Source organism: Rhipicephalus microplus, chromosome 9 (assembly GCF_043290135.1).
Source record: "Rhipicephalus microplus isolate Deutch F79 chromosome 9, USDA_Rmic, whole genome shotgun sequence".
Lineage (NCBI taxonomy): Eukaryota > Metazoa > Arthropoda > Arachnida > Ixodida > Ixodidae > Rhipicephalus > Rhipicephalus microplus.
In genome coordinates, this window is record NC_134708.1 from 96,739,216 (window position 1) to 96,766,099 (window position 26,884).

The 26,884-nt window shown below is 46.7% G+C and overlaps 1 protein-coding gene across 1 annotated transcript; it reads left to right on the plus strand.

Annotated features, from left to right (window-relative positions):
- The first annotated feature begins 14,142 nt into the window (after positions 1–14,142).
- Positions 14,143–26,507, plus strand: LOC142771420 (uncharacterized). Its single transcript, XM_075872900.1, has 6 exons — positions 14,143–14,373; positions 17,066–17,132; positions 18,778–18,911; positions 19,484–19,549; positions 23,406–23,571; positions 26,387–26,507. The coding sequence occupies exons 1-5, from the start codon at positions 14,154–14,156 to the stop codon at positions 23,555–23,557; spliced, it is 639 nt and encodes a 212-aa protein (XP_075729015.1). The 5' UTR covers positions 14,143–14,153; the 3' UTR covers positions 23,558–23,571; positions 26,387–26,507.
- The last annotated feature ends 377 nt before the right edge of the window (positions 26,508–26,884 follow it).

A 26,884-nucleotide genomic window follows, 5' to 3' on the forward strand; every position in this document is an offset into this window, starting at 1 on the left:
AGTCTCCCCGTTGCCTCCACTGCAACGAGAGTGAATCCCTTCACCATTTCCTCTTAACATGCAGGTTATGCACAAACCAACGAAGGAGACTTTTAGAAGAACCTTTCCGTAGGTTGGCCCTAAATTTATCCCTTTTGGTGGTCCTCTCCTTTGGAGCAACTGAAAAGAGATTTAGCCACATGAATGTTTGCGAGGCCGTATGCGATTTTCTAAAGGCAACAAAACGATTAGAATGTTAAGCTGAGGCATAAATTCACTTTATTTCAAATTATATTAGCCTGTTCGTTCTTTTTATTACCTCTACTTTATTTCTAATCTATCGTTTTCTAATTGGTTCTTTGTTTAAACATCGTTATCTAAATAATCTTGGTGGTAAAACAACTCCACCTCACAAATGAGGCACCGTCCGTTTCATGGCCGATCCCCCGTGGTGGGTTGCGCCAGGACTCTGAGGAACAACCTACCAGCCAACCAACCATCTTTACCGTGCTAGTGAACCCTAACCTTTTCAGATCTTTAGTTTATAATTCGTAGCTATGTCTATCAAAAACAAGAGATGGTTTGACCGCTTGCTCAGCAAACATTTTTGTTTTTTGGTAGTATTATTTTTAAACTACTTTTTCAGATTGGCTTCATTTTCATTTTAGTTTCATTCAAGTATCCTGCCGCCCGGTTCCTGGCCCATCCCCCTCTGTGGGTGAGCGCCATCCATCAGAGGTCATCAGCATCAGCATCAGCATCTTTACCGCAACTTCCGAACTTCATCCTCACCCTGTGAATAAATCCACCTATCCTTTAATTCAACCGTATCAGTTTTGTGGTGGAGGTGCTGGGTAATTAACCAAGCAACACGACGCTTCAAGCGTTTGATCTACGATGAAGCCGCCGTCTTGCTGGACTGCCCCCGTTACCACTGGCAGCTGAGATGTCTCACAGCGAAGAAGGAAACCAGATCCCCACAGCTGCAGACCTTCTACCAGTCCCAGCAGCACCGCTAGTGCCAGGTTGACGTGCGGCTGGTTCCTGGTTGCGTCAGGATTTGATAATGCCTCGCACATTCGGCGGCACATCTGGCGAGGACGTGGACGCCTGGCTCACACACTGCAAATGTGTGAGCAAATACTACCAGTGGGACGCGGCGACTCAGATGACTAATGTAGTATTTTTCTTAACGGACACGAGAACCACGAAGATGCCCTCACGTCATGGGATCGCTTCATTTCTGAAATAAGAGCGTGCTTCGGAGACTCCATAGCTAAGAGAAAGCAGGCGGAACAAACGTTACTGCAGAGAGCTCAGATCCCAGAAGAGACGTGCACCACCTATGTCGAGGCAATCTTGAAGCTCTGCAAGATTGTCAACCCTTCTATGTCAGAGGAATACAAAGTTGGCCACCTGTTGAAAGGCATTGCCGAGGACATGTATCAGTTCCTCATCAGCAAAGACAGCCTTGTTGCGGTAACTGACGTCGCAAGCCACTGTCGCACATTCGAGACCCTGAAGATGCGACGTATCACCCCCAAATTCGGTCGCCTACCGAATTTAACCACCATGGCAAGTGTTGACGAATACACGCCACTTGATCTCGCGTCGACAATACGCCAGATCGTTCGAGAAGAGCTTACTCGACACTCTCGCCCGACGCCGTACGAAGCTACACCTGCACGGCCTCCCTCACGCCCTCCCGTGTCAATTGCCGCATCAGGAATCGATAACTGCAACTACAGGCCACCCTCACCACCGAGGTCACAGCGCAATAACTACCCGCTGCCGAGGTACGAAGACCGCTTCAGTTACCCCCATCAGCCAGCCAACACCTATTACGACCCGAACGAAGATGTACCTGTACCACCACCACGTCAGCGCAATGCCTTCCAGGAGTACAATGCATACTGCCAAGCCCCTGTGTGCTACCGTTGCGGTATCTCCAGGCATATAGCTCGGTTCTGTTGTCGACAGAGAGAGCCGACATCCCGATGCCGTTCCCCATCAGAGTTTCCGCCAGCGGACACTGGTCACAACAACGGTCATTGGCTCGCCTATTCCAGGAGTACCTCCCGGCGGGGAAATCACCATGGCAGTTCTCCCGGTTCTGACCGTAGTTTGACGCCTCCATTTGGCCGACTGCATCGTCCCCCTTCGCCGGGACGACGCCTGTCATCACCGCCGCCGCCGGGAAACTAGCCAACGCGACCGATGGAGGTGAGGTCGCACAACAGGATTTTGCTCAGATGCTTCCGCCAGTTATAGTGTCCAAGAACAAGATATGTGTGGAAATAGATGGCTTTTGTACAAGTGCTTTGGTGGACACTGGTGCTACGATATCAATTATGAGTCTTTCTTTCAAAAGTCACATTGGTCGCAAAGTTATGTTTTCTTGGGGCGAATCAACAAGGTTTCGTGGTGTTGGTGGGCGAGTACTTCATCCTGTCGGAGTTGGTGCCGTCAATGTCTTATTGGCAGGAAAGGTGTTCCCAACAGAGTTTATCGTGCTGCAACGTTGTACCCACGATGTGATTCTCGGTTTCGACTTTCTCCAAGGATTTGGCGCTTTCGTCGACTGTAGAAGCGGTGAACTTTCTGTCAGTGGTGACATTGTTCCTGCCCTCGTCGTTGAGGCGCCGCAGGCCACGAAGGACGCTCTGATTGTTTCCGATGAGCTGACAGTGCCGCCATGGTCAATTAGGTCAGTTGTGGTGTTCGCCACAGAATCTGCCACATATTTTGACGCCATCGTTGAACCTGCCTTCGTTCAATGTGCTAAGAAAGGCATAATCGTTCCTCGTTGTTTGGTATCTGTTGATATAGTCTCTGGTAATCTGCCGACGCACACACACAGGCACATATATAAAAGAGGCTAGCAAATGTTGCGTTCCCCTTGGTCTGCAGGCACATTTCTTAAAACCCCAATATATACTACAACCCTTTTGTACCGCAATAGTGCGCCGCAAGGTCGATATGCGAAGCATCCCTCGACAACAGATTGATCTGAAAACGTGCAGCAGCCAATGGGTGCATGAAATAATTTGTTTATGAAACAAGAAGCATTTATTCGTCGGTGCAACCAAAAAGTGGGTTTCATTTCATTTTTGTATCGTAGAACTGCCAACCGACGTGCGCAACGTGCGTATTCCATTGCGGTCTAAGGTGGTTCCGCCCTGTTTTTCCTCTAGCAATAGGGCCGCCGGCCGCTTCCCTTGCTCTCGTTGGCGGTGACCGCGATTGCCACTCCAGAGGTTCTATAGAACCTCCTTGCTTCAGAATAGCATCACGTGGAGTATTGCGCAACTCAAGCAGAGCTAAATGGAAGTCTGGGCTGTTATATGAACACTTCTTCAGCAGCGTTTTCGCTTCTTCAACTGCCCTTTCGGCCATGCCATCTGCGCGAGGGTGATAAGGGCTTAACATCACGACGTTGACTCCTAGTTCATGCATAAATTCATTGAACTGTTTGCTGCTAAAAGGGGGCCCGTTGTCACTACAGAGCTTCACTGGTAAGCCATGGAATGAAAACTTTCGCACAGCACTCCTTCAAGTGCCGGGCTGTTGTGTATCGAAACTCCTTTATTTCAAAATAAAAGGAGTAGAAGTCTACAATTAAAGCAAGCGCTTTACCACCGGGATAAAATAAGTCCATGCCAACCATTTCCTATGGCAGACTGGGGACATCATGAGGCAGTAGAGGCATCTTAGTGTTTGCTTTTGGTGAGCCTGGCAAACTTTACGTGATGCTGCAACCTGGTTAATGTCACTCGACATGGATGGCCAAAACATGACACTCCTAGCCCGAATTTTCATCTTTTCCACCCCCGAGTGGGCCAGATGAAGAAGCCGAAAGATTTCAGCTCTCTTAGCGCTGGGTACAGTTACCTTGTTGCTGCGAAAGACGAGTCCATCTTGTGTATGCATCTCTTCTCGATACGTCCAAAATGGCCTGGCACATGCTGGGACGTCCTCTGTTTTCCGACCAGTCAGTCTCTGCATAGGATCGGACGGTCAACAGAGCTGGATCATTGGCGGTTGCCACACGTAGTTCCTTGAGGCGACGCTCAGAAGCTGGAACAAGGGTAATGACGTTAACATTGAAACTCTTGGTTTCTTCAGTCCATAACGCCTTGCTTAGAAAACGAGAGAGCGCAGCAGCCGAAAACAGCTCTTTTCCTGGCTTGTACAGTACAATGATGGTGTATCGCTGCAATGTCAGTCGCATTCATTACAGTCTAAGTGGGCATTGGTGAAGTGGCTTACTGAAATTTGGCACCAACGGATGATGGACGATTTCCACCGTAACCTCAGATTGGCCGAAATTATAGTCGTGAAATTTTTTCGCTGCCATGCACAATCGCCAGAGCTTCCTTTTTTAATCTGCGCTAACCGCGTCTGAGCATCGCTGAGCGATCTAGACGAGAAAGCGATAGGGCGGCCGTCTTGTATCAGAACGGCACCAACGCCCATGTGGATGGCGTCAACAGAGAGGGTGAGTGGCTTTTTCAGATCGAAGTAAGCAAGCACTGGCGCTGTTACTAAGGCTTGGCGTAGCTCATTGAAGCTGCATTGCTCTTTTTCTGTGCAGACCCAGGTAATATCTGTGCGCAGCAATGTTTCAAGTGGTGCGGTGAGTACAGACATTCGAGGACTGAACCACTGCACGTAATTCGTCGTCTCGATGAAGATTTTCAATTGCTTACTGTTACTCGGCGCTGACATGTCCAGAATGGCTTGGACACGATTGGGTCCCAGGCTCAGTCCTTGCGTTGTAAAAACATGTCCCAAGTAGCAAACTTGCTCCTGAAAAAAGACACATTTCTGTGAGTACAGACGGAGTTTGTGCTCACGGCAGCGTGCCAACACCCCGGTCAAGTTGTTGTCATGCTCTTCCTTCATTGTGCCCCAGATTAATATGTCGTCCATTACAACCACTACTCCAGCCAGGCCCTCCAAGAGGCGGTGCATGACTGCTTGAAATATTTCCGGGGCGAAGCAATTCCAAAAGGCATGTGGAAAAACTGATAGCTCCCATAGGGCGTGCTCATTGTGCACAATCGGGAGCTGCTATCAAAAAGTTATTTGCCAGAACCCGGATGCTGCGTCCAAGGTAGAAAAATATTTAGCTCCAGCTAGTCGTTGGGCGACCTCTTCTAGAACTGGCATAGTGTAGTGTTCACGCAGAATAACCTTGTTAAGCTCCGATGGGGCGAGACAAATTCTTACTTTATCACCTTTAACAACGGCTACCATATAGCTTGACCATTTTGTTGGTTCGGTTACCTTGGTTATAACGTTGTGCTCCTCCATGCGTTGAAGTACGACCTTTACTTTTTTCTTTAATAGCAACCGGAACCCTTCTATCTGGCACAACAACACCAACGGCGCCGGGTTTAAGCTTCATTTCGTATTCGAAATTATTCAGCTGTCCCAATCCTGTGAAAACATCGGCGAAGGGCTGCGCTGCCGGGTGGAGTTCCTGCGTCTCGACGCTATCGATGCGATAAATCAAGCCAAGGCTTTCCGCTGCTGCTCCACTGAGGGTCACCGGCACGTTTTGCTCAATGACGAAGAAGGTTTCATCGTGCTGTTTATCGTTCACGGATAGCGATAATTTACTTTAAACTGCGCAGTTGTTTTGTGGCCGAAAAAGCTCGTTGCGTTGCTCGGCAGGCTTCACGAGTCTTTCTCGTAAGCGACAAAACATCTTCCTTTGAAATCACACAACAGTTTGCCCCAGTATTAAGACCATCGGACGGCCTTCAATGGAAACTGTCGCGGTCCATTGGTCGCTAGCGAGTGCGTTCACTGCTAAAGCGTCCAGAAAAAAAATCTGACATTTCGTAAACAGGTAGCTTTCGTATTTCCCTTCGCTTTGAATCTTTGCTGCGAAAGAAGGATGACTGATAGCATGTTTGGGCGAAGTTATTTATACCTCCGCATTTCTTGCACGCTTTTCCTTGCGATTGGCAGCGGCTGCCGCGATGAACGTTGTAGCCACAATTGTTACATGGATTTGTCATTCTAGCCAACGCATTAACGGCTGCATTTTCAGAGCATTCATTGGGCCCACGTATCTGTCAAAAGTCCTCCTCGCCTTGCTCTTGGATGCAACAGATTTCGACTACTCTTTGGTAAGAAGAGTTTTCAGAAATTAACTTCTTTTGCAGTCCCTTGTCCCGGATACCGAGTATGATGTGGCTACGAAGCATGCGCTCTTCTAAGTCTCCAGAATTGCAGTGTTGGGCTAGCGTTCGCAACTAGACAAGCCAGTCATTGCAACTTCTCTCCTCCTTCTGGTCTCGGAGCCGAAGCAAAACTCGTGGTAAGTGAGGTTCTTCGCGGGCTGGTAGAAATCGTCAAATATTTTAATTATAAGGGTTACATCGGTTGTGTCCTCTCCTGGCTCAAACTTAACGAAGCGAACACTTTTCTAGCCTCTTCCCCATCGGTCACTAAAAGCGTTACCGCCTGAACTTCTTTTGGTTGCTTGTTCAGCTGAGTTACCGTGGAAAACAGTTTAAACTCACTCTTCCAGGTCTTCTGCCCAATCCTAGCCTCTCCCGATGTGTCGAGGGGCTTTGGAGGCGGCAGTAGCGTTGTCGGCAATGCAGGCGGTGTCGGAAACGTAGGAGGTGTCGTCATGCTGGCTGTTTTCCGCTGCCACCATGTGTACGATCCGATGGCAAGGGTCGAACGACAACTTTATTGCCGATAGTGACGAGTTTAAGTAGGCCAGGCTGGTGACGACTCACTTACGTAGAAGCGACAGCTTGCGCTCGCTATCGTGGCCGTGCCAACTCGGTTACAGTATGTTCGCTGCAAAGACAAAAATATGCTTTCGAACTTGGACAACCTCTTAGATGCTGTGAGTGGCAAACTGGTGTTTTGAACGAAACAAGGTCCGCTGCTCCCTTGTGTAAAGAACCCGTGTCTGTTACACCACCTAACTCAATCTTCAAGAAATAAGCATGGTAAGTCCTATGGGAAATCATTGGTACTGCAACTCTAGCCTATTAGTTATGACGGAAATAAAAAAAAAGGAAGATTCCACGTACCTGGGAATCGACGTCATGCGAAGCATGCGGAGGGAAGGTGACCGTGTTTCAATATTTTTATTGAGCGACATGTCATGAAATGACGCTTACTATATGTACTAATGTTGCATGCACAGAAATATGTAGAAGAGTTGCAGATTTGTGATGATGATGATTTGTGGGGTTTAACGTCCGAAAACCACCATTTGATTATGAGAGACGCCGTAGTGGAGAACTCCGGAAATTTTGACCACCTGGGGTTCTTTAACGTGCACCCAAATCTGAAGTTGCAGATTTTTATATAATCAGTTGTTTGCACTTACAGAATAATGTCAACATGAACATGCGTATTAGCAACACCAGAAATTGACATGAAGCGCTAAAGCTCGCGAGGAGGCTGCATGGCCCTTGACACTGCTACATAAATCAACTTCAGCGCATGGCAACTAACCACAGTTGACGTTACCCCGACGTGACGGCTGTATCAAAGGAGTATATATGTAATGTTTATAAAGTTTAGTAGGCAGCACTGCCACCACTTTTGACGTTTCACGAAGATTAGCGTCTATTTGAAAAATAGTTCTGAGACCTGGCATAGCTCTTAGGTACAATGCTTCATTGCCACGCAGAATGCTTGGGTTCGATTACAGCTGGGACCCTGACATTTATTATTTACAATCGTCAGGTCGGCGCTACCAATGTCGGGTATTTCTTGAAGCTCGCACATTGAAATTGTCCATGTCTGTTCTCGTCGTTCCTGAGTAGATACTAAGTGTCAATTACTTGTGGCACATACCCGCATACCAGTGGCAAATAACCACCCCTGGGTATGTGCCACTGTCTGGCGGGAAGTGTTTGACAGCGTACGCAACGGGATTGTTACATTATTCATGTCTTGACCTGCGCGCCATATTCGTCAAACCATCGTACTTTCCCATGCTAATTTTGGTTCACGCCAAGTTAAGAGGGTGACCACGAGAGCACCGAAACGTAAGCGGCTAGAGAGATAGATACGCTCAATGTCGCCGAAGTTCGCTAAGAAATGCTTCACATTTTAAAAGACCTAAATGGACGATAAAGCAGCATTGCCACAGTTGTAAGAAGCGAGCCTGCAGCCTTCGGATAACGCGTCTCTTTCTCTATCAACTGATCTACGGCGGCAGTTGCTCTGCCATCCACTTCCCTGGGGCACTGGCTAATGCACCCAAGTTTAAAGGCCGATAAACACCCAGTAAAGTGGATGGGGTATATCCGCCACAGCCGCTGTTTACTTGGGAAAGCATCGGATGCGTTATTCTGAGTTTGTAGGTTCACTTCCTTACGGCAGCTAAGTTGCTTTTTCGTCCACGTGGACTCCTTTCTACATATACGTCACATTAACTACGCTTAATACTTAAAACCAGAGATGATGTTCCCTGTACTTTCCATGGCTTCGTTGTCTGTTGGTTTCATTATGTTTTGCCCAAGCTGGATTTCTGTATCTTTTATCTGTGTTCCACTGATTCTTTGAGGATAGATGCTATACAAAGAGTCAATCGCCCAGGAATCGTTCAATGGCCTCCATCCTTCGGCAAGAGGCCAGCAGAAAATACAGCCGACGTGGTAAGAAAACCCAAAGCATGTACCTAAAAACAAAGAAAACACTGCATATCTACGAGGTGAATGATGACGAGTGGGGTGAAGCACGGACGGACGGATGGATACGAGGATGAATGGACAGACAGACAGACGCATAGACAGACGCACGGACGGACGGAAGCAGGCTTGGATGGACGGGCGTGTCCAGTGAATACTACAAGTACCGCAGTCTCGCATGTTTTCACCATATATTCAGCATTTACAAGTACCACCATTCAACGAACATTCTAAGGACTAAACGAGAGGTGGCTACTATATGACGACGACGACGATGACACGGGACATACGACCAAAGGCGTGAGGAGCTTCACCCCTAAAAAACTCCACACTTTGAAACAAATGCGAAAGACATGGCACAACATAAGAGGACAGAAACGTGCATATTTCATTAATCCTTTAACGAATAGCTGACAATGGGCAAAGGCATAAGCATGGGCCCTCTATCTGTTGTCTTTGGCTGAGCACTAAAGCTCTCACCCTTATTTATGAAACACTAATTTTAATTTTCGAGCTGATAGTTCTTAACCTTGCCTCGCTTCTTATTTTCATTTTTGTCGTGTACGCACATCTCATGCAGCATACACCTTGACCCCTGGTTGGTCCACACGACGTGTAGTTTAATGTAAATGAATAAATAAATAAATTATTAAATACATCAATCAATCAATAAATAAACTTGTCAACCAGCTACTATACTACCTGGGTATAGGAAACATTTCATCTGATGATTTAGGCTGGAGTGGCTCTCACAGGAGCTATTGTTTGTGCTTGCGGATAGGTGGAAGACGGCCATGGAACGCTCCCTAACTGCTGTAGCTTTTTTAGCAAATGAAATATCTGGAGAGGAGTCTTGGGTGCACCGACAGAACATGGTCTATCCGGCTAAACATATTAGTGAAGGCTGAACTAACGCCAGACCTCCCTGTCAAACACAACAGTGGCCGAGATCTTAGCGTTGCTGTAGCAGTTCTTCCACGAAGAATAGCAAAAGCGTTTATTTCATTTCATTTTCGTACTCAATTCAAAATATTTTTCGAATCACGAAATTCCTGCGTGCATGAGAACATGCATACGTCACAGCAGACGGTATGATGTACTTATATAATCCGTGCTAGATTATGGAACGTTTCATTATGCTCCGGAGCTTGGCCGCAAGTCAGCTACCATTGTCGAATAGCTAGCTATCGCAGCACCGAGAAGCAAATGTTCGAGAACTGAACAAAGAGCAAACGTGTCCGACATTCTACCCCAGGGCTGATTGATTAAATAGATTGGAATGTACGAATTGTTCGTTCACTTTCTGAAATGCATCTCTTGTCAGTGCACGTTTTTGCTGTTCCATCAATCATCTTCGCCTGTTGTTTTTCCTTGAAGTCATCTGCTCGATTTTTATAATGTTACTTTACTTTCTAGATTTTGTAAGAAACTTGATGGTCTTAATGGAGAGAAGAAACTTGATGGTCTTAATGGAGAGAAGACGAACACGTACTGAGCACGCAGATTTTGATGATAAGTATTTGGTTATTTAGGATTATGTAGCTGCAGGGCACGAGAGTCCTTCATTGTCTGGCAAAAAAATCTCATTACCTAGAAGCGCACCCGTCAAGATTGTGTTGCGAATTCCGTACATTAACGCATTTCCACGAAGCGAATCGTCAACATCCCTACCTGCCAACGCCCCTGCCTCTTACCATCCCTGCATGTTAATATTCCTGCCAAACCGGTTAACATCCCTCCAATCAGGACCCAAGTAAAATTCATTGTCTGTCTGTCTGTTCCTCTCGTTTTTCTTCCTTTCTTGCACGAGCATGAACGTCGCTAAGTTCGACAAAACTCCGTGTACATGGGATTTGGTCGGATGCCCGAATGATGTTAACTTATGACGATAACGTATACACTGCCACATCTATTGAATAAATTTACAGATAACGCTATTGATATATATCGCCTGCCAAATAACCATTCGCAAAGCGTATTTTTGTGGCCTGACTGTGTTATTTCTGAAATTTGATATATGTCGCCCACCAAACAACTGTTTACTAAGCATATGTTCTGCCGCCTGACTATGTTATTTCTAATTGTGTGTGATCCGTATATTGTTATTATTTGTGTTGATGTACACTTTTGAAATAAATTTGACCATGAACTGTCTCATCTGAGAGGACGTTTTGATTGTAGGTATCAGTGTTTCTTGGTGGTGTTGATTTTTGGTATTTTCGTGGGTCATTCGCGATCATCTCTGCGTACAGTACTGCTATTTTTGTTTAATTTGCGCCATTGATGACTCTGTAATTCTTCGGTGTGTTTTCCAAAGCTGTCAATTCAGGGGCGTCCGCCTCGTCAAGCTACTTCTCACAGTAGCGTTTTGGGGCCGCTCCATACTTTTCTGAAAAATGAAAATAAAAATTTGATTTGATTTGATTTGATTTGATAAACGCGGATTGAGCTACAGCATATAAATAAACCAACATGACTTTCCACTGGGTGCCACAGAACCAATCCATACGCTCGAAGTGGCTTAGTGCCATGCCTAGAGATCTATCTCGACAATTTTCTATGGTCGTTATTGATGCTGTGGATGGCTAGTTTCGCAATGCTGCTACTCCACTTCTGTTGGTGGTCAACCAAAGCTGTGGCTTCGGCTGCCGAACTGTAAAGGCGGGCAACGTTGGGCAAGGCATCTATTACGCCAGAGGGCCTCGTCAGGCGGAGTATTCGAAATGCCCTAACAATGTGCGGACCATTAAAGCGTGATTTTCTTTCTAAATGAGCATTTCTTTGGCCTGAAAGAAGCACTGCGGCGTGTATGGGAAGTTATTTCAACAATGAGCTTCGACTTAGCATTTGCCATTGGAGCCTCTTCAATCTTGCAGAGAAATTTAAGTAATGAAACGATGTCATTGAAGAAACATGATGATCAGCGCATCGATAACAATGAACAAGAGAACAACAACCGCAAGAAGTGAATCACGCAAGGATTCGAGCATTCTTATTTTCCTTACCCCGTCTTTTTTTACTCACAGCTTACATCGATCGCCAGAATTTTCGCCGATATCCCGCTGTGGTTATTAACCATGGGGCAAACAGGCAAGCAGTCACCGAGGTCTCACTGCCGACGACGACGAAGTGCAGCGCGCGGCTCAGAGGTTGAGCCGGCCGGCAGCTAACGGCGTTGTGATGGTGAGTGACACTATTTGTTTTGATTAGCCGAAGTGGCTACACAATTTTAACTATTTACCGAAACCTCGAAACGCGTCGGTAGAGCTGTCACTAATCACTGCGGCACCTCGCTGAAGTGGGGACAGCATATGCCATCGTTCCGCCACCAGCTTGTTCCACAAAGCCTCACAGATCTACTCATCAGCGACGCCTGACATTATAAAAAGTATTCATTATTGTCAAAAAAGAAGAGATAAATTTCAGCGCGTTCAATGCAAATGCACCCTGCGCGTACTATATGGCGCGAAGGTACCCCACTGCGGTGGTTGAGGTGCTTGACTGGTGACCGCGGGACTGAATCCCGCTCAAGGCGGCCACATTTTCAATGAAAGCACGATGCTGAAAGCCCTTGCGATTAGGGCGAAAACTACTAGTAGATCCGAATCGGCCACTTAATTCCTGGAGTGAGCACTCGGATTCCTCCAAGCCAGATCTGCGTGTGGAACACGAGAAGGCCCCGCGTGAGGTCATTGCGCAAGTTGTTTACGCGTATACGTCACTAAACTGCTACCGGAAACCTTCTCGACGTAGTCGATTATCCTCGGCCGTGCACTCGGCGGGCCAGCAAACGTTTGCTCACACATAGTTTAGTATAGCACCTATGGCTCGTCGTGCTCGCTGCTGCTACAGCAAGCAGAACTAGCGCTCTCGCTGTCGCTTAAAGCGAGAAGCAAACCGGCAGCGGCACGACCAGCAGAGTTAAACGACGCCATTTTAGGAATGTTAACAAGTGCACAGGGTAGACTAGAAACTGCATGCCTCGAAAAAGGCCGAAGACAACCTAGCAGCCCGACTGTACCGCAAGCGCCAACCACGCAGTCTCGCAGTTCCAGCGAAATTTGTCTCTGCAAGATGAAGCGTGCGGAACGCTCCGTCGCAGTGTGCGTTGCTCCAAATCTGCCAGTGGAAAACTTGAACTTGCTGCGAATCTACTAGCGGAATACAGATTCTCGTCCACACAGCAAGAAAACTTGCTGCCACTCAGCGAGTGAAATTCGCTATTTAATTGCAGTGCACGTTCGAGAATATTAGATGGTCGAAATTCCTGGAGCACCCAACTACGTCGTTTTCAATAATCATGATGCTTCGGCACGTAAAATGTCGATAATTATGTGTCGTCGCAGTACTTTTGCTCTCCTTCTCGCTGTGTGCAAGCTAGCGAACGATTTCGTTCGTTTGACGTGTCAAAACCACGATATGGTTATGGGACACGCCGTAGTGGAAGACTCAGTATTAACTTTTACCACCTGGTGCCTTCAACGCACACCTGAATTTAGGTACACGGGTGTTCATGCACTTCGGCCTCAACGACATGTGGCTGTCACTGTCCGTGAATCGAACCCGCGTCCTCAAGCTTAGCAGTGCATCGCGGGGCCTGCTAAGCTACCAAGGTGAGTGTACCCGGGTTAAAGAACACTGAGAAGAATGCCTTTGGTGGATAGTTATAGTGAGCCCGAGGCGGTAGACGTGGATTGCTGTTGTATCGCTCGTCGGACGCGACGCGACGGCGAACAAATGCCGGCACCCGGAGCGCCAGCCGAGACAGCTGAGACCCAGGTGCAAACTCTTTATTCTTACCGCCATAGAGTTAATACATATCCGTATGTTAACTCTATGATTCCCACGGCATAATATTGTTGCGAGTGATTGTAGGCCACCACAATCACTCGTAATATACATCCGGAAAGCGCTCCCTGAGGGCTACATACCGAAAACGAAACCAGAACCGAAATGGGCCCGATACCACAGTTTGTCCTCGACAAATGTCATACTCATTGTGGAATCGGGTGCATTTCACCGCTATGCTTGCTGATCGCGACAGGCCAGAAAATATGTAACCCTATATCTATGTATTCTCGTGACTACAGTACAAAGAGTCAGCACCACGGTAGTGTCAGTGTGAGTGTCATGCACCACGGCAGTGTCAGTGTACAAACGTAGATAAACTTGCCTGATAAACCATAGCTACCCTGTATATTACCAGGCGAGGGCTACGAAACAACCAGCAGGTCACCATTGCATGGTACGCTTACTCTCGGTGGCCACTCCATTGTACTCTTACATCTGGCGCCAACTGTATATATCGTACAGTTAGCGCCACAAGGAGACAATAGAGTACAGTGGCCACAGCGAGTAAGCGTACCGCGCAATCGTCAAATTCTTGAACCGTATGTACGATGCAGTAACCTGTTGCGGAATCAGTGCAGTCCAGGTTTCTTTTCATACCAACTGAACGACATACTCATTCGAATGTCCGTTGTGCAGGCGGTGCCTATGCAGTACGTCCAGCAGGATGCGTACGGCCAGCAGGCACCGTACGGGCAGGGCGTCTACCCGCCCGGTGGCACCTACGCGGCGCCGCAAGCTGCCGGGCAGTTCGCAGATCCTTCCTACGCGGCCACTCCGGCCACCGTGCCGTACGGGCCACAGCCGTACGCCACCGACGCGTACGGCCAACCAGTCATCCCCACTCCCTCCAACCCCGCCTTGGCACGTAAGTATCTGTAGACGTGCTCTGTTATTTGATGCGAAGCAGTTTTTGCTCGGGGCTGTGACCATCCCTCAGTGACCATCCACTTACCCGCTGCTCATGCGCTAACTCTACCACCACTCATGGAGGCGGAAATGTTGTAGGCCCGTGTGCTCAGATTTGGGTGCACGTTAAAGAACCCCAGGTGGTCTAAATTTCCGGAGCCCTCCACTACGGCGTCTCTCATAATCATATAGTGGTTTTGGGACGTTAAACTCCACATATCAATCAATCAATCAATCAATCAATCAATCAACTCTACCACCACTCCTCGGACGAGGTGGGTTAGAGGAGGTGGCAGAACGCTGCCTCCGCTTCGTTTCTTCTCTTCCGTTGACCTCTCCGTCACAGCTGGGCGGCATGCCCTCGTACATAATACTACGCGCTCTCACTTGGTAGCACTCCATTAGCAGTGGTGGGTGTTCACTTAGCGGGTAATTAGCAGGAACGTGGTAACACACACCTATGGGAGGGGTGTAACATAAGCGGTACACAGCATGTACAAAACTCACACAAAGAAAACATACACAGAGACATACAAATGGAAACAACAAATAGAAACACAAGTGAACGCCAGCGCTGCTTCGCATTCCCACATGGTTCCATTTAGTGGAAGATATGATTTTTTAACCTCGTTGCTTTGAATGCACATGTTTGTGGACATGTCCTCTCAAACAACTTACGCAGCACGAAACTGCTCTGTGTCATTGAAAAATTGCGCCATCGTCTCCCACAGTATCCCACAGTATTGACCTAAAACGGCCTTTATTGCCTACTCCTGTGCAAAGGCACTGCTGTGTTTATCATTGATGCTAAGTTGAGCTTTCTCTGACGCCCAAGTCATTTCTGATTTTGAAAGGGTATCTCCGAATACAATCTCTGTACCTTGATGTTTGTTTGCCACTTCTTAAATATCCCCACCACAGTCCAGTGCTTTGTTCCAAATGGTTGCGTGATCCACGTAACTACTTCTAAAGTACAAAAACTTTACAGCGTATTCACGGAGTAAATGATGATGATTGGGGCGAAGCGTCCGTTCATTGGTTCTTCTGTTTGTCTTTCTGTCCGTCCAAGCGTCCGTCCGTCCGCTTCTATCACACTAGAGCAGACATCGGATGGAGGCACGGATGCTTCGCCCCACTCATCGTCATTCACTCTGTGAATATGTGAATATTCTGTGAATATACAAACGAACGAGGGAACTACCCGCGCGCTAAAAACTCCCCCCCCCCCCAAAAAAAAACGTTGCTACACACATACTACATACAAACAAAAAATGGAACTGCCCACACCCCAAGGAGCTTGCCTCCCTCCCCATAAAAACGTTGCTTCACACATACTACCTACAAACGAAGGAGGGAACTACCCACACCCTAAAGAGCCCCCCTCCTAAAAAACGTTGCTACACACATACAACATACAAACAAAGGAGGTAACTACCAACACCCTAAGGAGCTTACCTCCCGCCCCATAAAGAACGTTGCTACACATATACTACAGACAAACGAATAAGGAAACTACCCACACCCAGGAAGCCCCCCTCCCCCCCAAAAAAACGTTGCTACACACATACTACATACAAACGAACGAAGGAACTACCCGCGCACTAAAAAACTCCCTCCCCCTAAAAAAACGTTGCTGTACGCATACTACATACAAACGTAGGAGGGAACTACCCACACCTTGAGGAGCTCCCCCTCCAAAAACGTTGCTACACACATACTGCATACAAACAAAGGAGCGGACTACCCACACCCTAAGGAGCTTGCCTCCCTCCCCATAAAAAACGTTGCTACACACATACTACATATAGAGGAGGGAACTACCCACACCCTGAGGAGCTCCTCCTCCAAAAAACGTTGCTACACACATACTACATACAAACAAAGGAGCGAACTACCCACACCCTAAGGGGCTTGCCTCCCTCCCCATAAAAAACGTTGCTACACACATACTACATACAAACGGAGGAGGGAACTACCCACACCCTAAAGAGCTTGCCTTCCGCTTAATAAAAAACGTTGCTGCACACATACCACATAAAAACGGACTAGGGAACTACCCGCACACTAAAGGCCCCCTCTCCCCCCTCCCCAAAAAAAACGTTGCTGCACACATACTACACACAAACGGAGGAAGAAATTACACACACCCCAAGGAGCCCCCCCCCCCCAAAAAAAATGTTGCTAGATACATACTACATACAAACAAAGGGGGAACTACCCACACCCTAAGGAGCTTCCCCCTCCCTTCCCCCCCAAAAAAGAAAGAACATGCTGGAGCATTCGAACGTATACAAAAAGAAATGCGCCTAGATCACCGCCATCAATCACAGAGCTGGCAGTCATGCCTCCTGAGTAGCTGATACCTAATATATCCATTCCTTAAAGATAGGTGAAGCATGCCCAAATTTCTACTTCCGTTCACCGCTGGCTGAATTTAACAGCTTTGGCAGTAACATCTTGCTCCATGTACCGATGTTAAAGCAGCAACATTCTAACGCTATGCTACGATTCCGCCCAGGAGCTGTGTACCTTTTGCATGATGTCGCTGAATACTAAAACTTGTGGAGAACGCATATATGCCTGGTTCGTATGACATCGATAACAACAAGAAAGGTAGCGCTTTGCCAAAAGCTGTCTCCTATATTTTGCAGCTATGTACGATCCGGGATATCCTAACTACATGTACGGGATGCCGCCGCCACGAAGTCCCAGACGATAGTAAGATCACTCCTTCTTTTAGATGCGTAATCTATCTATCTATCTATCTATCTATCTATCTATCTATCTATCTATCTATCTATCTATCTGTCTGTCTGTCTGTCTGTCTGTCTGTCTGTCTGTCTTCTATCTATCTATCTATCTATCTATCTATCTATCTATCTATCTATCTATCTATCTATCTATCTAGCTATCTATCTATCTATCTGTCTGTCTATCTGTCTGTCTGTCTGTCTGTCTGTCTGTCTGTCTGTCTGTCTGTCTGTTCTATCTATTTATCTATCTATCTATCTATCTATCTATCTATATATCTATCTATCTATCTATCTATCTATCTATCTATCTATCTATCTGTCTGTCTGTCTGTCTGTCTGTCTGTCTCAATTTCGAAAGTATGCATGTAGATAGATTTAAGAATTTGCGCATGTACGTCGCAATTAGAGATGTGAGCGTGAACTTGCTTGGCTGCCTACACAGATACCTGAAAGTGTTCTCATATATTATGTGAACCAACCTTACGTTGAGGCTAATGGTCGTATCAGGCTGTCTCACGGGGACGAGAAAGAGGGACCGCTTTTTTGTTTAATTAAATACCGTGTGTAGACAAAGAAGGACGTCTGCGTACGTCTATCATGATTATAAAGGGACCAGAAATCGTTGGACAGAGAACTTCGCTCAATATAGCAATGTTTTAAACCAGTAAACAGGAGTTGTGTCTTGACAAAGCCAAAACCACTTGCCGGAATGATGATTTTAGTGGCAATCCCTGTTGAACGATCTCTCATCACATAGAGCCGTCATGTTTCCCTGAACTTTGGTCGTTTTTAGAGCAGCATAAAGCGATGCACGAACAACAAATACTGCAGAAGCTTAGTCATTCTAGCTCAGCTAATTTGAGCTTATAGCTAGTTCGAACAGGCACCCGGCTCTGGTCCAAAGAAAATTGCCAGCCATAAACGCGTACTATCACCTTATTTGCGGATGCAAGCCCTTAGATGGCTTGTCTGGGTTCTTTCCGCGCGATGTTTGTTCATTCTAGAGTCTGCCCGCTTATACGAACTCTGCTTACTTCCAACAATTTTATAGTCTTTTTTGAGTTTGAATTAACGAGCTGTTACTCTGTTTAGCCTAATGCTTGTCGCATATGCATCGAGTGTTGTAAAAAAAACTCATCGTGTCATCTATCTGCAGGCAATTTTAAGCACGGTATAGGCCCAACTGACTACACACTTATGAATCTTAATCAGGCCGGTGGTAAATTTGCAAGTCAATCTGCAAAGAGCGCAGAGCGGAGGTGACTAATTTCAGAATTCTTCACATTCTAACTTATTCATCAATCTACGCTGCTGGACTTAGTGAACTTCACTGTGTGAATAAATAGGAACCATGCGTCCCGCACCTAGGTGGCTCGTTCACAACACACGCTCAATGTTTCTGTAGATTCGCAGTACTTGAAGCGCACTTCAGATTCCGTTTGGTCGCATGACTCGAGATATTGGCCAAGTAGAAGTTATATTTCTCGTCCTATTTCATTTTCGCCGTTGTGATCTCGACCTACGAGAAGCGTATTCTGTGAGAATAGATCGAAATGTCTATGCGTTGAAAACTGTCTTGAATTGAAGCCCGTCGTGTTCACTTGTCGCAGCATAATCCAAGTTCCGCCAAGGCGCAAGGCCACGTTCAACACGGACAACCTCCTCACCATACTCATTGTGTGCGGCACGCTGTTCCTCGTGCTAATCGCCATGCTCATCATCATAACCACCGTCGTACCGAGGTGTGAGTACCGCGTCACAGGCTCTATCCTCCTTCGCACCGCAGCTGTCGGTTATCCCTTAGAGTTGCCTACAATATTATATGGAACTTTAACGCTGTGATCAATCAGCTGTCATGCATGGCAATGATGAGTACATAGGTGGATCCAGCCACTCATTCAAAGCTCGCGGGGGGGGGGGGGGGGGGAAGGTGTATTTAAACTAACACCATAGAAAGAGCGTGGTCATGACCTCGTTTTTACTAGCAGGATAATCCCTTCATGCTTCAGAACTTGCTCCATTGGGCAGCAAAACTATAAAGAAATAAACTTGCGTAATGTCATCATCACATCCAGGCATCGTAGCATTTAGGAAAGGCTAGAATTTTTAGAAAGTGTTAAGAGTATACAAATTAGGGCTTAAACATAACGTGCACTTCGAGATATGAATCTATGTACATGTAGATAAATCTTTTCGTAATCCTTCGTTCACCTTGCGGGGCTTCGTGTAGCTTGCGCACCACAAAGTTAATACATTACCGAGACATTTCTCTGTCAGGGATTACAGCACGCCCTGTCTCGCTTCTCGTATACGCAGTCACAAGGAAGCAGCACTCGGGTCACAAGGCGAGGAAGCACGAGTTCCCCAATGAGTTTGACAACCGTGAGTATCACAGATTGTCAAGTTACCGTGAGGAAGACTCCAGTACGACTCGGATATACGGAAACTTTTTTCATTTGAGCGAAGTTGTGCCCTGCCCCGCCGCGGTGGTCTAGTGGCTAAGGTACTCGGCTGCTAACCCGCAGGGCGCGGGTTCGGATCCCGGCTGTGGCGGCTGCATTTCCGATGGAGGTGGAAATGTTGTAGGCCCGTGTGCTCAGAGTTGGGTGCACGTTAAAGAACCCCAGGTGGTCGCAATTTCCGGAGCCCTTCACTACGGCGCCTCTCATAATCATATGGTGGTTTTGGGACGTTAAATTTCACATATCAAATCATCAAGTTGAGCCCGAAAAATCGGAAGGTAGAGTAGAAGCGATGCATGCTTTACAGTCGTCAACACACATGCCTGGAACGACGAAGCGTAGCACTTAAAACAAGCACGAGAGACATTTGCAGTTTCAAATGGGCCACGCCTGAGCATGCCCGTCGCCAACGGTGTGCCAGTGTTGCAGTTTCCGTCCTTCTTATTGGCCGTGGCCTCAATTATTGTTTGACTGTCAAAATAGTTGTCAACTGCAAGATCACCTAAAAAAAGTGCCATCGCCTGAATCGGTGCTTTTTATACTGTGAACTAATTCTCGATCCTTCGCATGCCATATAATACCGAGAACGGTTCATTCTTTTCTCTTACTTGTTTTCTGTCTTATCTTTTTCTTTTGTTTTTCACTAAACCGTTTACAGCACTTTTGAAGGCCCAAGTGGTGGTAGCATTCACATGGATAAACAGGGGTGAAAAACACAACGGAAGTACATTGCTGGCACCGCAAATGCTCAAATGTTTTAAATCTACGGCTGCAGACGTCGCTCGTGCAGTTCTGAACACGACACTTTGTTGTTCCAGACCCGATAGTCGATCAATGTAAACTCATAGCAGGGAACAAAACAACGGTCGCCGCTAATCCGCTAAGTAGTAAAAGCATAAAATGCTTCGTCTTTTATCGATGCGCTATTGAATATTCCAGCGCCACGACTGGCGGCCGTCTAAGCTCCCGAATAAGCTATACTAATTGCATCCAGCGAGTAATCTTACCTCAGTGGTCTCAAAAAATTTTGAAACTTTTCAAACAATGTCGCATGGTTTGCGCTGAGCGTTGCTAAGTCTTTGAAAATGAAATCCCGATATATCAAAATAAAACGCGCATGGCAGTGTTCGTGGCCTGTTTGGTTGTTGCTTTGTGATATGATACTCGTTAAAAATACACAGAAACACTGGAAAGAAAAACCAGCATGAAAACCCAGGCCGCAAAACTTCGCTCCAGCGTTTGTCCTTATAGCTCATGGGCAATGAATCTCCCGGTGTCATGGTGGCAGTAGGGAGCTCCGCCTTCGATACAATGCTATAACGCAACGCTCGATGTTACAGGGCTGAATATGTCGTGTATTATGACGAGGAAACGCCGTGTCGCTTCATTTTGCTGTCCATGTCTAACCGTGCCACCTGTAACGTTTCCGTTATTCATCATTGATTTAGATGGCGCGCATTCAAAGCAAGACTAAAAAAAAGTCTCAGCTTTGCCGCAAAGGCGAAACAATGAACGCAATAGCAACAATTCGAAAAGTCACACGCAGAATGGAAAGCTGATCGATACGTGCCCCGCGTTTTTCGCGCACAAATTCCGCACGAAACTTACTCACAGGTACGGATGCGCGCGAATAAACATGTTATTTGTTACTTCACTGAATCTGAAAAGGGCGCGCTTTTTGCGAACGGAGAATGCAACAATTGCAGTGATCTTTGCGCGACCGTTAAGTACAGCAGAATAGTTCCACGTAAAGCCCGAGGCCTGCCAAGGCGTACGATCCTCCCGTCCTCGCCACCGCGATATAAGGGCGCGTTGGAAGCGTAGCTCTTCTTCTCTAAGCCGGACAATCTACGCGTATAGGAGATTAGAGCGGGCGCCCCTGCGCAATGTTGCGACGTGCGTTCAATGCGCCATCTTTCTGACAATGCCGAAAACACAGCAGCGGTAAGCGGTAGATATAAAAAATTTGCCGTTTGAACAGTGAAAAACGTTCTCCGGGGTGGTTCAGTGGCTATAGCGCCTTGATTCCACGACGCAGATGTCCCATGTTCAATTCCGCGCAGCAAAGTGTTTTTTTTTCTGGATTTTTTTTCTTTCTTGCGTTTTCACATATATAGATACGTATACATATACGGTGCATGACATGAATGCCGACGCCGGCGGCAAAATTCAGCCGAGAGTGTCCATGTAAATTCTATCGCAATAAAATGAACGGCACACATACTATACGTTTTTCCTTTAGTTTTTGTTTTTGTATACTGTTAAAATTCCCTCATAACCAGTACTAGCTTTCCCAAGCATTGCAGTTTTGGTAGGTTACGTGAATGTTGTCCAACTATGCTATCATGCTTTAGCATGTGTGCAGTGTAATTCGGTTCAATATGGGGTATACGGGTAAGAAAAGGAGCATTCTGTTGCGAATTTCGGCTTCAACGTGGGCGTTTAACATCTTCGCTGGACATGAAAGGCGAAAAATTTCGTAACACTGCTATGGAAAATATCGCTTAAGATAACGAAGGATCATGTTTGTGCGACATTTTCCTCAGGCAAAGTGCGCATTATCGTTATTATGAAAGAGCGCCACAGAAAAAGACGAGAAGAGGAGACACGCGAGCACAAGTGCCGACAGTATAAAGGCGCAGATACGCTTGTGGTGTAAAACTGAGGTCATCTAAAAAATTATGCAATTCATAGTAGTGCTAAGGAAATAAAACTGGCCGCCGTGGTGGGGATCATGTATTACCGCCTGTGGTAGACGCGATAGTTCTGCAGGATTATCTCTTTTACTAACGTCATTACAAAATCTTGCCAGCACATTCTTTTTAATAGGTGCGCTGGACTTTCATAACCCTTTTTAACGCTATGCGTATGGCTTCAAATGAGCCTCGTCGGGAAATGCAGAAAAAAATCACAGCTTTGCCGCAAAGGCGAAGCAATGAACGCGATAGCAACAAATTGGAAGGTCACGCACAGAATAGCAAGCAGATTGAAACGTGCCGAGCGTTTTTGACAAACAAATGACGCACGAAATGTACTCACAGGTACAGATGAACGCGAATAAGCGTCTCAGTTGTTACTTTGCTGTGTCTGAAAAGCGCGCCTTTTTCTCAAACAGAGGCTGTGGAACGATTGCAGTGACCTTTCTGCACCCCGTAACTACAACAGAATCGTTCTAGTGCAAGCCCAACGCCAGCCAAGACATATGATCCTCCTCACAGGGAGATAAGGGAGCGCGAGAGATCATCTACTCCCCTCTTCTATGCGGGCCAAAGTACGCGTGAGAGATGAGAGCCGCCATGCGCTCATTGCGTCATCTTGCTAATAATGCTGAAAACATGTTAGTCCCCCCCCCCCCCCGAGATGCCCGCCAACAGCGGTAAGTGGTAGATATAAATAGCTTGCCGTTCGAACGTTGAAAGAGGTGCCCCGCGGTGGCTCAGTGTCTAACGCCTCCAATTCATGACGCGGAGGTCCCATGTTCAATTCCGCGCGCCAGAGTCTTTTTCTGGAGTTCTTTCTTTCTTGCGTTTTCATCTATTTAAATGCGTGTACATATATGGTGAGTGACGCTGGCGGCCAAATTCTGCCGAGAGTGTCCATAAAATTGCTATTGTAATAAAAAGGTACAGCTGCATATTCGGACAATGTTTCAGTATTATTCTTCTTTGGGCTGCTTCTTCCTATGCCAGTCAAGTTATTGGCATTCTTAGGTACTAAATGAACATGGTATAGTGAAACGGAACCACGTACTTTATCTGACTACATGACTCTCGCAGTGGCTGATTCCGACTTAGCCCTGGATGCGCCCCGAATGAGTCCCGGGGCCAAGACCGAGAAGACCAACACCAGTGGCGCCGACCACGGTTTCAAGCACGGAAAGAAGGACCCCCAGATGGCCAGCCACGTCAAGAGCCGCTCGAAAGGATAGCAGCCCTACGCCAGGTGCGAAAGAACAAACGCGACGGCTTCAAAGTAATTCTAAATAATTTTATAGCCCTGCTGTTAGTTCTATAGTTGCTGTATAGTAGCAAGTGCACTGCCGGCGCACAAGCGCCTGTGTACTCGCTGCTAAAGAACGCTCCTTTAGGAGTTTCCAAGCTTTTCCTTTCTTCTTGAGGCAGATGAAGTATTCGTGCAGCTCGCTGTTTCGGATATACGTATTTGACGTTGCCTTTCATTATATACTTGCTGTTCAAGTGATAACAATTGTGATCATGGCGATCACCATAACCATGATAAAAATGTTCACGACGACGATGACGCGAGGGTTTTTAAATATTAAATGATACAATAACCAATGTTCGCTCAAATATTGCGTCCCATTCTTTTCTTTTCTCTTAGCTCTCTGCTTCGTGTTTCACAATCCCGTGAGCCACCGGATTTTATACAGCTCACTTCAGTCAAGCCAACTGGTTTCCCGAATATTCATACCGATTCGTAAATAATCTTGGCATTGGGTGGGCAAGTTTAGGCACATGTGCTGCACGAGGCCTCCAGGGTCGTTTGTCACTTCCTGCATGAGTTCTTATATAAAGGTCACAGTAATAATGCGACCTTTATACGTGCATGCAGGAAATTGAAAATATACATAATTTAACCCTGTACAGTCGTCAGCAAGCTTAAAAGGAATGCTCCGACGCATGATCTGTAATACTTCAATGCCGGCCGTGAAGCGCTGGGTGTCTTGTTGACATATTACTTCAGTATGTATGGTACGGCCTCACCAAGAGAAACCAAAGCTACGCAGCGCTAACGTTATTCAAATTGTTTAAGAACACGCTGCAGAGCTTTTGTGTAAAGCTTGCTGATGAATGTACGCTATCGTTCATTCACCGTTATTTTTTTGCTTCTGCCTGCAAGGCCCCCACCTCCCCGTCTGCTTTCTTTTGATTAATATGTGGGGTTGAACGTCCCAAAACCACCATATATATAGGAGAGACGCCGTAGTGGAGGCCTCCGGAAATTTCGACCACCTGGGTTTGTTTAACGTGCACCCAAATCTGAGCACACGGGCCTACAACATTTCCGCCTCCAACGTAAACGCAGCCGCCGCAGCCGGGATTCGAACCCGCGACCTTCGGGTCAGTAGCCGAGTACCTTAGCCACTAGACCACCGCAGCGGGCCGTCTCCTTTCTTCTGTTGTCCACCCCCAGCCGCTCCACTTTCATGCGCTCCGGCCCTTCGCCTCTGAAGGCTGCCGGCTCGAGTTCTATAGAGCTCCCCAGACTTCTATAGAGTTCTATATAGGTGCACGTTTGGGGAGATTTTGAGCCCGGTTCCCTCCATTCCTTTATGCTTGCGATACTCTAAATGTCAATCACTTATCTTTGTGGCGCTAACTGGCGGTAATTGTTCGACAGATGGTTAAAATTTAATGACCGCACAAACACGGACTGCAAACATAGACAAAATGCACTTAGGATTTTCAACAATCCAGTAACTCTACATCCAGCCTGCTCTCAACGTGGTATTAACAGTAAGAGTAGAGTCCACAGTTCTTCCACTCGTTCAGACGGTACAATAGATGCTTTTCAGCCTTCTTTCCAACGTCATTCACTCAAACAAAAAAAAAGGTGAGTCATCTGGCTTTTCGTTTCGAATTCTGACATCGCCCCGCTGCGGTGGTCTAGTGGCTAAGGTACTCGGCTGCTGATCCGCAGGTCGCGGGATCGAATCCCGGCTGCGGCGGCTACATTTCTGATGGAGGCGGAAATGTTGTAGGCCCGTGTGCTCAGATTTGGGCGCTCGTTAAGGAACCCCAGGTGGTCCAAATTTACGGAGCCCTCCACTACGGCGTCTCTAATAATCTTATCGTGGTTTTGGGACGTTAAACCCCACAAATCAAATCATCAATCAAATCAATCGTATTCCGACATCGGAATTTTCGGAAATGCACTGAAAGACGATCACAAAAGATATTTGATAAACACAGGACTACGCCCTACCAACAACGGAAATGAATATGAGCCAACTCGCCCAACTTCCAGTCATGCCGACATTTCACCTTATGACTCTCCTTTAAGAGTCGCACGAACTCTCTTTCGAGGCTGCTGCACACAGGTCAAAGAGTTGTGGGACCCAGAAAAAGTTAGCAAAACGTACTTTCTTTTTTAAGTTCTGGTGTACCAAACAGGAAGCACTATGGTTTGAGTAGACATCTAGAATTGAAGTGAGGTCGCACCAAATGCAGCTCACACTCCTCATGCTGTTCCCACTGTATTCGTAGCTTTGTTATGACAGTTCTTTTGTTGAAAAGGATATCCTGAACTGCATCAGTATCGTAGCCAAATATTGCTAAAAACTGTAAACTGCCGGTTACCACGCTGCTTGACTTCTCACAGTAGCAGACCATGGTGAATTGCAGTTTTTTTCTATTGATGCTCAATTATTATAGTATAATGAGCGAACAGACTGAGAATACTTTTCCCCATCAACGTCAGCAACAATGAAGTTCAAAGTTATCGGTAGAGCGCGGCCCACTGGATCGCATTGAACTGTCTTTTCTTATCCTTTATTTTTTCCGGTGCAGTTCTGGACAATCTATAATTGCGTATTTGTTATTTGGCCACGACATTGAAGCACGTTATTTTTTTATCGGTTTGCGAAAGCGAACTATTTCGATTTTCGTCCAAGCTTGCCCACATCTTCGCGATGTAAGTAAACTTTGATTTGATTTGACTCGATATACCCTTAATGTAACCTTGATTTACTATACCCTTTACTCGCCATCATTTTTCGTCGTTTCTTCCGGAACAGGTTGCAAGGCTTGACTCCGAAAACCATTGGATGAATTGGAATCCAAGCAGCACCGGCCAAAGAAAAACACTGAGCATTTCCCCAGTTGGACGAATATACGAGATTCCCCAAATCTACATAACTGTCTTTTGTTACACCATCTTCACTTCTACCATAATCAAGTACTGGGGAACAGCGCTGTTAAGAAACCTTATTTATTTTCTATGCATTAAAGACAAGGTTTCATAATGAGGTTAACGCAGTTTTTTTTTTTTCAAGAGAGCCAAGGAGGACGAACCGTGACCCGGTACAGCTCGAGCTCAAGGAAGTGTAGCGAGTGAGTGGAAGATGAGACGGCGGCCAAGCGTGCTCGTGTCGTTCTCGAGCCACTTTATTCCACGCCTCAAACGGAGCCGTGGTGGCTGTCCACGTCCGACAAAACCAAGTGCGCTAGCTTGTTCTAATCCTCGCGCAGCTCGAGCTAGCATCAGCTGCGCGAGAGGCGCGGCGCAGTGATCA